This window comes from Zonotrichia albicollis, chromosome 19 (genome assembly GCF_047830755.1).
Source record: "Zonotrichia albicollis isolate bZonAlb1 chromosome 19, bZonAlb1.hap1, whole genome shotgun sequence".
Taxonomy (NCBI): domain Eukaryota; kingdom Metazoa; phylum Chordata; class Aves; order Passeriformes; family Passerellidae; genus Zonotrichia; species Zonotrichia albicollis.
In genome coordinates this window covers 5,821,364-5,836,509 of record NC_133837.1, presented here as the reverse complement: position 1 = coordinate 5,836,509, position 15,146 = coordinate 5,821,364, and the positions used below count along the sequence as shown (strand labels likewise).

Here is a 15,146-nt window from a genome sequence, read left to right as displayed (position 1 = left end):
TGAAACAGAGACTTTTCACAAATCTTGGGGCTGCATTAACAACTAAACTCCTGAGAAGTCCTCAGCACCCCAGAGCTGGAACCATCCCGAGGTGGCTCCACGATTTTCCTGGAGCTGTACATCCCAGGCCAGGAGGAGCGTGGATATGCCCAGAGCAGCTCTGTTCTTGGATGGAGACATCTCCAGTGCTGTGTGGACACTCTGCAGTGCTGTGCTGGTGCAGAAGGAAGCTGAATTATCTGATCCCAGACCCTGCAGTCAATACATGCAACAGAAGCAAGGGTCACACTGCCTGCTCACATGAGCTGGTGCCTCTTTGCTGACTCCAGCACAGTGTGGGATGGCTCCTGCTGGTTTGGCCCATCCCTTTCCATCACCACCTTTGTTTGGCTTTGGTTCTTTTGTTTGTTTGGTTTGGGTTTTTACTGGACTGTGTAGAGAGAGCGAGTTCCTGAGCTGCATCCCCCATTGTTTGTCCTCTCTGCATGGGTTCTGTTGATAATGGGAACTGCTCACTTGTCCTTTTGGGTTTTATATCAGCATGGATGGCTTACAGTGAGGAAGAAATCAATCTCACATGGGCTCTGTTCACTGGTACATCTATGATGGGTTTTCTCCTTGAGCCAGGTCTATGAGCTCTCAGAGAACCCATCACACCTGAGATAGCTCAGCTACTCCAAATGGCACCCATTTTGGGTGCTGCTGCCTTTCTGCTGGGCCATATGGCCCCAGCCCGTGGATCTGGAGGGAATTAGTCATTGATTATAAAATGGGAAAAAAACTTTCTCAGAGTGAGCCAAGGTGGGGCTGAGCTGGGCTTTGTCCTGCTGAGGCGCATCTGCAGCGCTGAACAAGCCATGCTTGGCCTGACTGATTGTTAACTGTTGGGTTCTTCCATTATGGGTTCCTCCTGGTGGGAACAAGGAGGAGAATCCCCAATTTCAGCTAAATAAAGCAGATTGCGCTGTGGTTCTTAGTCCACTGTGCTCCAGTGCCTTTCCAGCGTGGCTTTGGGGCGTTTGCACGGGGCTGAGGGCGGCTCACAGACGCTCTGTCTGCACTGGAAATGTTTCATTTTCATTTACAGCTCCAACCTGGGGCTCAAACTGCTGCTCCCAGGCTATAAATAGAGGTAACCCCAGAACAGGCTCAGCCGCTGATGCTCTCTGCTCCTGCCCCCTCCCTGGCTTCTTGGCAGTGTGCCCACAGCAGCATATTTTTAGCTGTTGCTTTCTCCTTATTTATTCTATTTTTTTGCCAAGCTGCCAGTTTTCCCTGCTGTTTATCTGCTTTCCAGGACTGTGTCTGGATCCTCCCTCTGGAGGGGCAGTGGGGCATCACAGATAGCAAGCTTGGCTCAGACTCTGCAGCTCTTCCTTCTCTATCTATATTTTCTACTAAGGTATTGGGCTGCCTGGATGAATTTTGTGTTTACTCCTCGTTTTCCCTTTGTCTGAGAGAGGATAAACAGCATTATTATGTATTATTAATGTTGTTAACAGGCAGTGAAGCAACAGCTGTCAGAAAAACCTCCTCCTAATGCTGCCTCCAACACAAAACAAATCAACTCAGCTCGTTGAGAGAAGGATGAGAATGGTAATTCCAGCTCCCCAGAGCAAACCTGGGAGTCAGGGCACACAAACAAACCCTCAGAAAGGATAAAAGCCACAGGCTCAGCCAGGGGATAGATGCTCCAAGTCCTGTGTGTGTTTTTCCACTGCTGAAGTGGTTGCTGAAGGGAATAAAGCTGATTTCCTCGATGTGATCCTGTCCAAGCTTGTGAGCTCCTCGTTCAGCTTCCGTCCTCCCCGCCGCAGACTGAATGAGCCTTTGAACATGAAAGGCTGCTCTAACCAGCTCAGCATGGCTGCACATCTGCATTCCTCAGCCTGCCACCCATCAGGGCTGCTTTGCTCTGCTTTTTGAGCCGTTCTAAAAGCTGGATTTCAGCACTGCACCTTGCCTGCACACAGGGAACTCAGAGGTGATGTGTCTGCACAGAGCAGAGCTGGGATGGGACTGCTCTTACAGCCTGGCTCAAGAAGAGCTGTTTAAAAATCTGTTCAGCAAATGAAATAGGGCTTTTCATTCTTTCTAGAGTACAAAAAACCAGTAGGCATTTAGAAAGGAAAATATAATTTAAAAAAAAAAATATTCAGAGGCTGGGACTTAGTGCCCACAGGGAACTCAGAGGTGTTGTCTCTGCACAGAGCAGAGCTGGGATGGGACTGCTCTTGCACCCTGGCTCAAGGAAAGTTGTTTAAAAATCTATTTCAGCTAATGAAATCAGGTTTTTCATTTTCGCTAGAGTCCTAAAAACCAGTAGGCATTTAGAGAGGAAAAAATAATTTAAATAGCGCACACAGGGAACCCAGAGGTGTTGTCTCTTTGCACAGAGCAAAACTGAGATGTGACTGCTCTTGCAGCCTGGCTCAAGAAGAGCTCTTTAAAAATCTGTTCAGCTGTTTAAAAATGTTCCTCTGTTCAGCAGAGGAAATAAGGCTTTTCATTCCTGCTAGAGTCCAAAAAAGCAGTAAGCATTTAGAGAGGAGAAAAGAATTAAGAAAAAAAGATTCAGGGACTGGGTTTAATAGCAAAAATGTGTTTAAAATTTAAAATGCACAAGTTCCCAGAAGCTTCAGCCCTTGTCCTGCTGTCAGTGATGGAAAGTGGGGCTGGCTGAAGTGTGTAGCACCAATCTGCCCAATTGCATGCAGGTGAAGCTCCTGAGCAGACAGGCTGGGTGTTCCTGTGTGGGGGTGCACAGTCCTGCTCTGTTTTTGGCTCTTTTTGGGCAGAAAAGGGCCCTTTCTGAGCAGGGGGATGGCTCTGGGTGGGGCTGCCCATGGGTTCTCCTGTGTCACCCTCTCCCGGGAGCAGCCCTGTGGTTCAACCACATCACGTTGTAGGCACAGAGGCTTTTTATGCTGGAAAAGGAAAGGGACAGAGCAAACACACATGTGCATATATATATATGTATGTATAAATTTATATACACAAGCACAGGCTTCTGAGCATGAAATGCTTTTTCCATCTCCAGCTGCCAGGCAGTTCAGCTCTTTTCCCTTCCGTCCCTCTATCCCAGGACTTACTGTATTAAAGTTTTCCTGCCTTTTTTTTCTATATATATCTATTTAATTTTTAATATATTTTTCCCCTGTATGATGCACTCTTCTAGCTGACAAGATTTGTAAGGTTGTGACTCCATTACAAAGCACAGTTTAGAGCTGTTCTGCATTATCTTTTTATTTTCTTCCCTATTAAAGAAGTGTTATTTCCTGCTCCCATATTTTTGCCTGAGAGTCCCTTAATTTAAAATTTATAGCAATTTGGAGGGAGGGGGGTTCCATTTTCCATTTCAGAGGAGGCTCCTCCCTTCCTCAGCAGACACCTATCTTTCCAAACCAAGACAATAACAATGTTTGTCATCTTCAGGGAAAGGTGGAGTTCTCTCCTGAGGTGTTTTTTGGTTAAAATAACGTGTAACTCTTCCTGGATCTGAGAGATGATTGTACAAAGCAGATTCCTATGCCTTGCCAGACGTAGAGGGATAGCAGGGGGGTAATTCCACACCCCACACTCGCATGGATTCCTCACTCCAACCTCCTTTTTGCTTTAGGAATCACCCGGACCTCCAGCGGGAGACTTCGGAGGCTCAGTGACCAGACAAGCCCGAGTAAGTGTGTGAATTTGAAACCTGCTCATCCAATTAAAAAAATATTTTAAAAAGGGAAAATAGGGAATAAGGAAAATAGGGAATGCAGGAGGTGACACTCAGAAATGTTATTTTCTGCCATGGTTTGAAAGGCAAAGTCTGCTGCTGATAAATGAAGAGTTCTCTATGCTGGAGAAAGAAAGCAGTACATGTAAAAAAAAAGTTATATATATATATATATATTAAAGCCCCAACAAACTATGAAAATAGAGAGAACATAAAATATTCCTTACTATACAATGGGTCCAGAGACAATAATTACCAAGCTCCAACCCAACTCAACACAGTTGCAAAAGGAAGCAGGAATGGCCTGTGGTTGAAATCCACTTTAGTCATTAGTAGCTCTTTTGGACTCTCCTTAGCTGTTATTTTTTGTTGGATGTGCAGATTTATGGATTATAAGTGCTTGTGGCTAAATTTGCAGCCCTAATTGCAGCTTAATGTTTTGGAAGCTGCTCCTGATTCAGAAGGAAGCAGGTGGGAGGGTTTGTTTTTCTTGCAGAAGGTGTTTCCCAGCCTCAGGAAAGCAGCAGCAGCAGGATTCCCAGTGCTTGGGAGTACCTGAGGCTGTGTGCTCTGTTTGTTTGTGTGTGCCACGTGCTGGGGCTGTCCCTAGGGGCTGTCTGCAAATGGAAAAGGCACTGTTCTCATCTAAAATATTCCAAGGGAAGATGAAGCAGCCCTGCCTGTAAATTTCAACAAGATGGGCACAGATAATTCTTGTCATATTTAATTTTTCCCTTTAATAGTTATTGCTGTTCCTATTTTATAGCTGGGGAAAATGGAGCAGCAGCTGAAAGCTGTGCCCTGAGCAGTGCCTGAGACAATCCTGGAATAGTTTGGGTTGGAAGGGATTATTGAATTTGCAGGGAGGAATGATTAATCTGACTCCATGTTCTCAGAAGGCTAATTTATTATTTTATTATACTATAATATATTAAAGAATACTATACTAAACTATACTGAAGAATACAGAAAAGATACTTACTGAATGCTAAAAAGGTAATAATGAAAACTGGTGACTCTGTCCAGAGTCCCAACACAGCTTGGCCCCAATTGGCCAAAGGGTGAAAACAACTCACAGCAGAATCCAGTGAAACAATCACCTGTGGGTAAACAATCTCCAAACACATTCCACATGAGCACAACACAGGAGAAGCAAATGGGATAAGAATTGTTTTCCTTTTTCTCTGAGGCTTCCAGCTTCCCAGCAGAAAAATCCTGGGTGAAGAGATTTTTTTCATAGAATGTGAATGTGACAAGGGACCTTAAAGCCCACCTAATTCCAGCCTCATTTTTTCTTCTCCCTGCCCCCCAAACCCCACTCACCTCCTCAGCACCTTCAGCTTCCATCCTCTCCTGTCCCCTTGGTCTCTCTGCCACCCAGTTCCTCCCTCCAGGCTGGATTTGCTGTTTCAATCCATCTTCTCAGCCCTCACATCCTGCCTCAGCTCCCAGATGGACTTATCAAAACAGAGCTTCCCAGCTCTTCCCTCGGCGTGGGTGGCAGCACAAAGCCACCCTGGGGGTGCCTTCCTGCAGCACTGACTTCAGAGCTTTGCTGGAAGCGGCCACCAGCACGTGTGGGATGGGGATTAGTCATGGATGGCTGCTTGAACATGCACTTGGACACCCTGGGAGCTGGGACATTCCTGCCTGGCCCTCCTGAGCACAGGGACAGATATTTGTGGCACAGGAGAAAGTGGCAGGGGCTGGGACACTGCTGGCATCTGGAGCTGCACAGCCTTGAAGCATCACCATCGTCAGTGGGAGGATGGAATTATTTATGGTCAGAGCTGATGACCATGTACACATGTACCCAAATTGGTGTTAAGTGGCAGCAAAAATTCATTGAGTGATGATTATTGGGGAGTTTTGGTGTGTTGTGTGACACAAGCTGTTTTATTCATGACAGCAAGGCCAGGAGGGCTGAGCTGAATTTTAGAACTGAACTTTAGAACTGAATTTTCGATCTGTTGCTTCCAAACTCGGCCAGCAGCACAGAGCTGGCAGTTTGGAGTGCAGAGTGTGTTTATCTTGTGCACATGCACAAACAAAGCTGCTGCCTCAGCCCTGGCACCGCCTGCTCTCATGTGCAGACAGGACAGAAGGGGGAATTGGTGCAGCTCCAAAGGGAACTGGGGTGTAGGGAATCCACATTGACAGACACAGCACATTTGTTCAATCTTGTTTTCCTTAGACTCTAATTATATACTTTTCCACTTTTCTGGTGAGAGACCTTGTAAATTTGATTTTTTTTTTCAAGTTAAAAAATCAAATGAGCAGTTCAGTCCTTCAGTTTACATTGCAGTAAATATTTATGACTCCAAATAACTGCAGCTCAATTTCCCCTTGTTTCAGGCCCAAATTTTCCCCTCTGCACATCTGGCCTTGCACCCACAAGCTTTTATTCCTGTAAAAGATAAATTGGAGTTGGGATGACTGAGTGATGGTTGCAAGTGAAGCATTGCAGAAGGGGCTCGGTTGCTTTGGGCTCTTTGCCACCCTAAACAAAGAAAGGGGTGACATTTCCACAGCCACCAGCTCCTGGGATCCAGGGAGCTCGACATCTAATCTTGTTTTATTTGGTTTTTTCCCCCTTTAATAGCTATTGATGTTCCTATTTTGTAGCTGGGGAAAATGGAGCAGCAGAGAAGCTGAAAGCTGTGCCCTGAGCATTTCCTGCGAGTCCAGGGATCCTTCCCCATGGGCTCTGAAACTGAGAGATGCGAGGCCAGGTGGGTGGAAGAACTGAACACGCATAGCTGTGGGCATAGTTTAAATTGGCATCTTTGCTTTAACAGGGACAGCAGGATTTCAGGAGGGCTCACTAATTTGGATTGCTCAAAATTCAGATATGACAACAGATATGTTGTATGTGACAACAGATCTTGCTGTTTCCATCCTTGACATCGCACCTTGCCCTGAGGAGCATCTCCTCTCTCTTTGTGCCTGGAGTCTGATAGAGGACGAGTCTAAAACTGGTTTTTGTGAGGCTGGGGGTTAACCAGAGCAGAGAGATCAACAAAAGCAATGTCAGGAGCCAGGGGCTCCCCGCTGGAGCGTGCATGATGGCTGTTACATAAGCAAATCAGAGTGCTATAAAAACCATGAGGTGTGTGGGGGGTTTGTCCTCAGGGGAGTGCTGCTGTCACCACTGTCACACATCTGCAGCTCTGCCACTCACAGCACAGCCCTGCACGTGTCACTGGAGCTTGGGAACCTTGGTGCAGCCCTTCAGCTTGTCCTGCATCTGTCTGGAGCTTCCTGCTGGCATCTGGGCTCCAGGAGGGAGTGCAGCACTCCAGATCCAGCAGTAAACTGGGGGGATGCACAGTGGGCACTGAATGATGACAGCAGCTCTTTGGTGTGTGAAATGTCCTCAAGCTGCACCAGGAGTGGTTTAGATTAGATATCAGGAAAGATTTCCTCCCTGGGAGAGTGGTCTGGGACTGGAACAGGCTGCCCAAGGAAGTGTGGGATTTTGGGAAGGGCAGGGCATAATTTGGAGAGGCAGAAAATCAAGGGCAGCTCTGTGGGCTGTGTTAGAAAGGGGCACTCACTGGCACCTTTGCTTGTTATGTAGTGTCTAAATGCTTCTCCTGGGTAGAAAGAGGAGGGACTCCCACCCAGATGTTTGCACCAGCTCAAGCCCCTTGTTCATGTGGGTGGTGGGCACTGCCACTCACAGCACAGCCCTGCATGTGTCAAACTGAGCTTGGCAACCTCCTGAGAACCCTGGCACAGCCCTTCAGCTTGTCCTGCATCTGTCTGGAGCTTCCTGCTGGCATCTGGGCTCCAGATGAGAGTACAGCACTCCTGGTCCAGGACTTGCAGGGGATGCACAGTGGGCGCTGTGGTGTGAGCAGCTCCTTGGTGTGTGGTGAAACATCCTCAAGCTGCACCAGGGGTGGTTTAGATTAGATATGTATATATTTAGATTAGATATCAGGAAAGATTTCCTCCCTGGGAGGGTGGTCTGGCACTGGAACAGGCTGCCCAAGGAAGTTTAGAATTTTTGGAAGTGCAAGGCATAATTTGGAGAGGCAGGAAGTCCAGGCCAGCTCTGTGGGCTGTGTTAGAAAGGGGCATTCACTGGGACCTTTGCTTGTTTTGTAGTGTCTAAATGCTTCTCCCGGTAGAAAGGGGAAGGACTCCCACCCAGATGTTTGCACCCCTTGTTCACTACCATGTGGATGGTGGGCACTGCCACTCACAGCTCATCCAAACACCTCAAGCATCCTCAAGCTGCCCCAGGGATGGTTTAGATTGGATACCAAGGAAAATTTCCTCCCTGGGAGGGTGGCCTGGCACTGGAACAGGCTGCCCAAGGGCGTGTGGGATTGCCATCCCTGGAAATGCTCAGAAGTGGTGTGGCTGTGGCACTCAGGACATGGTTTGGTGGTGAGCACAGCATTGCTGGGTTAATGCTTGGGCTCAGTGAACCCTTGGAGCTCCTCTCCAGCCCCAATTCTGTGTCTGCAGCACAGAGGTGCCTTTTGCTGTGCTGCAGCAGCTGAGGGGTTAACTGCAGCCTGTGGTTGCAGCCTCATGGCTCTGGATGTGTCCTTAGATGAGGTCATAGGGATTTCTTCAGGCAGCCTCTCTCTATTCCCCTTTGTGTGAGGCACCAAACCCTCAGCCAGCTGTGCAGCTCTCCTGGCACAGCGTCCCTGGGGACAAACCCTGCCCTGACAGTGTCCCCCCATCACACATGGCCCTTCTCCTCACAGGGCAGAGCAGCAGAGCCTGCAGCTTGGTCACCAGCTGGGGAGGTTTTCTCTTTTTTGTTGATAAATGTCTGAGATGGTATTTTCTGTTTGGACTCAGATGTTTATTAATTTTTATCTATATCACAGTCTTACAAACTGTGAGTTCTACAGATTTAATAAGCTAAAAATTGAGTCCTGTCTCTCTTTCTACAAGGTTGTTTTTAATGATAAACTATCTAATTAAGAAATGATACTTAAATTATTTTTATTTTTAATAACTAACTACTCATGGATTGCAATGTGGACTTTTTATCTAAGTACACAATACTACCCAAACTGATGAAGAAGAAGGTGAAGAAGGACCAGCCTCCACCCTAAAACTTCTATTTGGTTATATATATAGTAATATATATAGTAATATATATTACTATATGTATAACAAAATAGAAGTTTTATATAGTAATATATATATAAATATTACTATTTTTATATATAGTAATATATAGAATTAGAATATAGTAATATATATATTACTATATTCCAAAATCTTAAACTCTAAGTTTTTTTACCCCGTAATATTACACACATTTATTTAAACTCCACATCTATAATCTTAGTTCCATCATTCCATTTTGGAAGTCTTTTCCATGGCCTCAGGTCAAATGTACAGGAAGGGGTCAGTGCCTGTCAGCACAGAAAGTCCAAAATTCTAATTCTAAAGAGTTACACAGTGCTTTTCTCACATTCTCTTTGAGAGAGGACACATTTGACTTTCAAACAGCAATTAGAAGTAATTTAGACATAATATCTTTAATATTTAAGTCCTGAAGTCACACTTTGCTAACTCTCCCTGCCCTTACCTGCTCAGGTCTTCCAACAATTCTACAGTCTAATGTTCATGTAGGCTGAGAAGATTCATAGAAGAATCAATCCAGAACACAACACACTGCCTGATATTTGTGATCAGCTGCACTTTTCAGTGGACACCAGGGTTCCACCAGCTCTGGGCAGCAAGGAGTTAAAGCCATGAGGCTGCTCCCAGCCCAGGTGCCTGGTTCCTGCAGGGACACACACACACACACACACACACACACAGGGCTTGTGTAACTCTGCACGTGGGCCCTGAGCTGGCTCCTGTGGGGCTCCCACGTGTTGTGTGTTACTCACAGGGAGTGCCCGAGTGCACAGCTGGGACATTCTGGTGCTCAGAGCCCTGGGCTGTGCTGCTGAGGGGATGTGCTGAGCCCTGGCTGCTCGTCCTGTTCCCTGGAACTCCTCTGATCCATCCCCAGTCTGTCCCCAAAGGGTGAGCAGGGAGATCTCCCCGCTGTTCCCACAGCACCTGGCTCTGTGAGCTCTGCTGGGAGGAAAACAGACAGTAAAATAGAAATCAGTGGCCCAGGAATGTGCCTCAGTTTGTGGTTTTTTATCTCAATAAAAGTGGCCACCATAAATGCAGTGAAGCACCTCAGGGGGGATGCTGTATCCTGGAATCTCCCTGAGGGTTCTGGTGTCCTGGGATGGACATTCTCAGAAGGTCTGGTAGCTCCAGATCATCATCAACTTCTTTAATTAATTAATTAATCCATCATCAGCTTGTTTAATTTCTCTGCCATCCCAGCTGGCTATTTGTAAAACAATGATTGCCACAGCACTCGCCATTCAGCAAGAACCTGAATTCTCCTTAAAATCCCCAGAATTCCCATTCAGTTAATTTCCATTTAGTGGTTCTGCAATGGCCAGGTTTTAATGCTCTGTGATGTTTGGGGCTTCAGCTGCTGGCTGTGTTTTAAGATAACCATTTTCTGCCCTGGAGTGTGACACAGATTTGTTGATGGTGCTGACACAAGGTGCACAGGGTTCCCCTGAGGAAAGGAAATGTGGAAGTGCAGTGTGGCTCCTCCAGGGCAGGAGCAGAAGTCCTTGAGCAAGGTTATTTCCCACCTCAGCACCAGCCATCTCTGGAGGAAGCCCTGAGAGCCCTGTCTATAGATCTGACACTGGTTTTTGAGAATTTTACACTTTCTGTGCTGACAGGCACTGACCCTTTCCTGCATGTTTGACCCGAGGCCGTGGAGAAAACATCCAAAATGGAATGATGGAACTAAGATTAAATGTGGAGTTTAAATAGAAATGTTTAATATCACATTTGGGGCTCTCAAAGAGGATCAAGAGGCAAAACTAATAGGAGGGAGAGGTCCAGGAAGGAAAACACCAGCTGAGGATTGTGGAAGAGTTAATATTTATCTGAAACTCCTTCTGCTGTCCCAGGAGGGTGAGGAGTGCCCAGTCCTGCCTCTCCTCTCGCTCTGCCCTGCCAGCTGCTGTTAATTGTTCAGCTCAGGAGTGTTAAAGAGTGAGCAGGGAGGGACTTCTGCAGCTGGAGGCTTCCAGGCAGAGAGGTCGAGAGCCAGCACAGAGGAGGGGTACTGTCCTTAAAGATAAATCCCTTAAGTTAAATCCCTCCAGGGGAAACTCTGTGGGCATCATCTCAGGGGCTGTGTGGGGCTGGGGCAGGAGGGGCCAGGTCCTGCTGCCACCCCAGCTCTGTGTGGTGATGGGGTTTGTGCCCTGGGTGTGCTCTCTGGCTCAGGAAAGCAGTAACTCAGGAGGATCTGAGTGATTTGTGTGCCCCTGTGTTGAGCAAATAGAGGTTTTCGTAAGAAAAATAGCCAGGGAGTGGCAAAATAGTGCTTGATAGGACATGTGGAGCAGCTGAGAGCTGGGAGAGGGGATGGAGTGAGGAGGCAAAGAAACACCTGGCAAAGAGCAGGGCAGCAGCACTGAGAGTGTGAGTGCCTCCCTTGGAAAGAAGAGCATCCCCTTGGTTCGGTTTTAAATTTTTCCCAAATGAAAAGGGCAGCTTTAGCCAATGTTTTCTTTCTTCCTCATCATCAAGGCTCATAAAAATGTAAAAAGAAAGGTTTTTAGAGCTAACAGTCCATGGAGGCTCAGATACTCTCATTGCTCGCTCAGTGCAGCCTGGGGGTAAAAGCACAGAGTGGATATAATGGAGTAACACTTGATTGAGTTGGAGCACTTGATTGGACCTGTATTTCCTCATGTGAAAATGCTTCACTAAACATAATTTGATTTAGGAATGCTGTGCTCTACCACACTGTCCTCCCTCTGTGCTCTCCTCCCAGATATCCAGCAAGCTGAGATAGCTGAGATAACCTGTAAAGAGCCAGCTGGATCCCCATCTTCTGAGACAACCTGTATGAGAACCAGCTGAATCCCCATTTCTGAGATAACCTGTACAAGAACCAGCTGAATCCCCATTTTCTGAAATAACCTGTAAGAGAACCAGCTGAATCCCCATTTCTGAGATAACCTGTAAGAGAACAGGCTGAATCCCCATTTTCTGAGATAACCTGTACAAGAACCACCTGAATCCCCATTTTCTGAGATAACCTGTATGAGAACCAGCTGGATCCTCATTTTCTGAGATAACCTGTACAAGAACCAGCTGAATCCCCATTTCCCTGCCTCTCCAGGCCCTTTGGCTGCTCTGGCTGCTTCCTGCAGCTTTCCCGGTGCTGACCCTCTGATCCCTGACTGGGCTTGCAGCATTCATCCTCTCCAGTGCTAAAACACTGGTGGTATGGGAATGGATTTGTAGAGAGTTCTTAAAAAACACCTTTCTCCTAATTACAAAAAACTATAAATGTTTCTTAACCTATCAACTTTTTACCACACTATACTATAAATACCTTAAAAGTAATCACCTAAAACTACTCTTTGTAAATCTCACTACATCTTTCATAATTCTATTTCTCTAAAATATCTAATCTTATTTATAAAACTATCCTTTAAAACTCTTTTCTAACTCAATTTCTCTCTCAACAATATCTATCCTCTTTTATGACATTTCTAAATCAACATTTCTTATCTCAAAATTTACATACAGATGTATTAGTAAATTACATACCGTAATTATATACAGGAAATTATATATATAATTTATATATAAAATTATATATAAATTTTATTTATTTATATATATAGGTTATATTAAAAGGTTAATATATATAACCTTTTATATTAAATAATAAATATTAAATAATAAATATTAAAAGGTTCTATATATAACCTTTCATTAAACTTAAAACTCTCTACAAATCCATTTCCCAGAGGTGGAAGTGGTCAGCTGTGATTGAGGGACTGCATGAAAGGCAAGAAAGAAAACAGCTCAAATTAAGTGCACCAGGAACATAATCCCAGCTTAAACCTGGAGAGGCAGACAAGGAGCAGCAAATCAGATCTACCTGAGCTGCTGCAGGTGTCTGTGCCCCTGCTGGGGCTGGTGACAGTGACAATTGTCCTGCAGCCCCTCCTGACTGCCCTGGGCTCTGTGCCATGGCCACAGTCCCTGCTCATCTCCGTGTGCTGGCCTGGCAGAGCTGTGTGACAGAGAGAGCTCCAGCTGAGCCTGGCACAGGCCTTGCTCAACTTTCTTTTTTTGTGATTTCCTTCCTTGCTTTCTGTGCCCCTGGCAGTGCTTCCTGCAGGCTGCCACGTTCAAAGCTGGGAGGGAAAACGTGTGCAGCCCGTGGCAGCCCCAGAGCAGGGCTCTGCCCCAGGAGTGTCTCAGCACTGTTTGCACATGGAAATTGGGCTTGTTTTTACACCAGGCAGCAGTGGTTTCCCTAAAGTTTGTCCTGCATCCTCCCTCTCCTTGTGGCTTTTCCAAAATTAGCCCCAAGGGGGTTTGAACCCCAAGAAGGCAGAGCTGGACAGGGCAGAGAGTTCTCTGTGCTCTTCCTAAAATCTGGGTGTGCTTGACTTCCCCTCAGCCTTTAGCAGCTGTGGGAGACTGTAATTGACGAATTTTGTAGAACAAAACCCACTGCTGCAGTACTGCTGGAAAATGGAACGTGTGTTTGCTTTCTCTGTGTACACTTGTACAGTGCACAGACCACTGAACACCCATTTCAACAGACATTTGAGAAGCTTCTCCAAAACTAAGAAAAATGGGGAATTCACAGCCCTGGAAACACACCTCGAAGGGGATCAAAACCCCATGTTGACATCACCAGCATGGGGTACCCCTCTCTCAATCACAGGCACCCCATTATTTACCTTTTAGTGCTTTGTGATCACTGCACCTTTAAAGTGAATCCATTAAAATTTGCATGAGTACTCCGGGTCTGAATGACAGCAGCTACCTGGAGGTTTTGTGCATTTCAAGTTCAATTGCATTAAGCACAGTTTGGGTTCACTTCCCTGAGTGCCTCCTGGTGATCCACCCTGCAAATAAAGGTGCTTTTATCCTTCCCAGCCACCTGGGTCTTGATGGGTTAAAGTCTGGAGGTTAAAATGAGCACTGCCCCCATCCTTTCTTCCTTTTCATTCACCTCCTTCCTCTCTCCATCCTTCCCCAGGGTTTTTCCCTTCCTCCCCAGCCTCAGCCATGGGGCTGCTTGGTGCAGGCAGGGCAGTGGGGTTTGTGCTGCAGCTCCCCTGTGTCCTTGCTTTGTGTTCTGCACCTTTGAGATGTGATGCAGGAAATGTTCTATGAGCCTGTCAGTGGGAAAACTTTGCTCATTGTCCCCTCCAGTGCCTTGGGCTCTGGCAGCAGCCACATGCAGAGCTCTGCTAGCAAATGAGCAGGATTTGGGGAGGAATCTGAATTCTCTGCTGGAGGAGAGAGAGACATTGGAGAGAACCTTCCAGAAGGACTGAGCTGCCTTGGGGCTGCCTCCCATCCCCATCCCTGGGATGTGCAGGGCTTGGAGCTGGGCTGACCCCACAGCTGGGTGCTGGCTGTGTTCCTCCCTCTGGTTTGGGGATGCTGAAACTGCAGCTGCTGCTGAACAGGACAAATCCTCAGTGATGGAATGTCCTGACTGTCCTTACTTTGGGCAGAAAGGCCAGGCTGCCCAAAGGTTTCAGCAGGTTCTGTAGTGCCTGGAGTGTTTTCTTGGAAGTTTATTCATCCAGCTGGGCAATAAATAACCTGTCCTTCTGCCCATGGCATGACAGCAGTGCCAGGCTGTGTCACAGCTGTCACACTTGGGTGTTTCTGTGTGAACTCGTGAGGTTTTTGGGGCAAAACCTGTCACTTGGACCATGCTGATCACACAAGGGTCCTGTCAGCACACCTGGCCTGTGGAACAGCTGTGCCTTTCCTCCCAGCATTGCCCTAGCATGGGGGTTGAGTGATTTCTTTGCCAGCTCGGGGGATGGAGGCTGTGCCCTTGCACAGCTGGGTGATCAAGCTGCACCAAGGGAAATAAAGCTTGGATATGAGGAAAAAGCTTTTTACAGAAAGGGTGATAAAGTTCTGGAATGGCTGCCTGGGGAGGTGGTGGAGTCCCCATCCCTGGGTGTGTTTAACAAAGCCTGGATGTGGCACTGGGTGCCAGGGTTGAGTTGAGGTGCTGGGGCTGGGTTGGACTCGATGGTCTTTGAGATCTCTTCCAAGCTGGTCATTCTGTGATTATCAACAGGAATCAGTGTGGGATGGCTCGGGAGGGTTGTTCAGGGTGTTTGGGCAGAGGGCAGCCCCTGCTGGAGGTGCTTACACCTGAGCCAAGGGGAAATTTCCGTGTGAGTCAGCCCATTTCTGCATCCCCTCATCCCTCCATCCCTCCATCCCTGCGGGCACAGCAACAGCAGGTACCAGGCTCTGCAGGGCTGCTCTGCTCCCATGCTCGGGCATCTCCAGCAGCCAAACCTGCTCTCAAACCTCCAGGGAGAGCTCTGAGAGCTCCTGC

The 15,146-nt window shown here is 47.0% G+C and overlaps 1 protein-coding gene across 1 annotated transcript in view; it reads left to right on the top strand.

Annotated features, from left to right (window-relative positions):
• Window positions 1-15,146, top strand: part of SEPTIN9 (septin 9) — a 149,821-nt gene that overhangs the window by 23,316 nt on the left and 111,359 nt on the right. Inside the window, exon 2 of the mRNA XM_074555273.1 lies at window positions 3,620-3,676. Within this exon, the coding sequence (XP_074411374.1) occupies window positions 3,620-3,676 (57 nt within the window). The remainder of the gene's footprint in view (window positions 1-3,619; window positions 3,677-15,146) is intronic.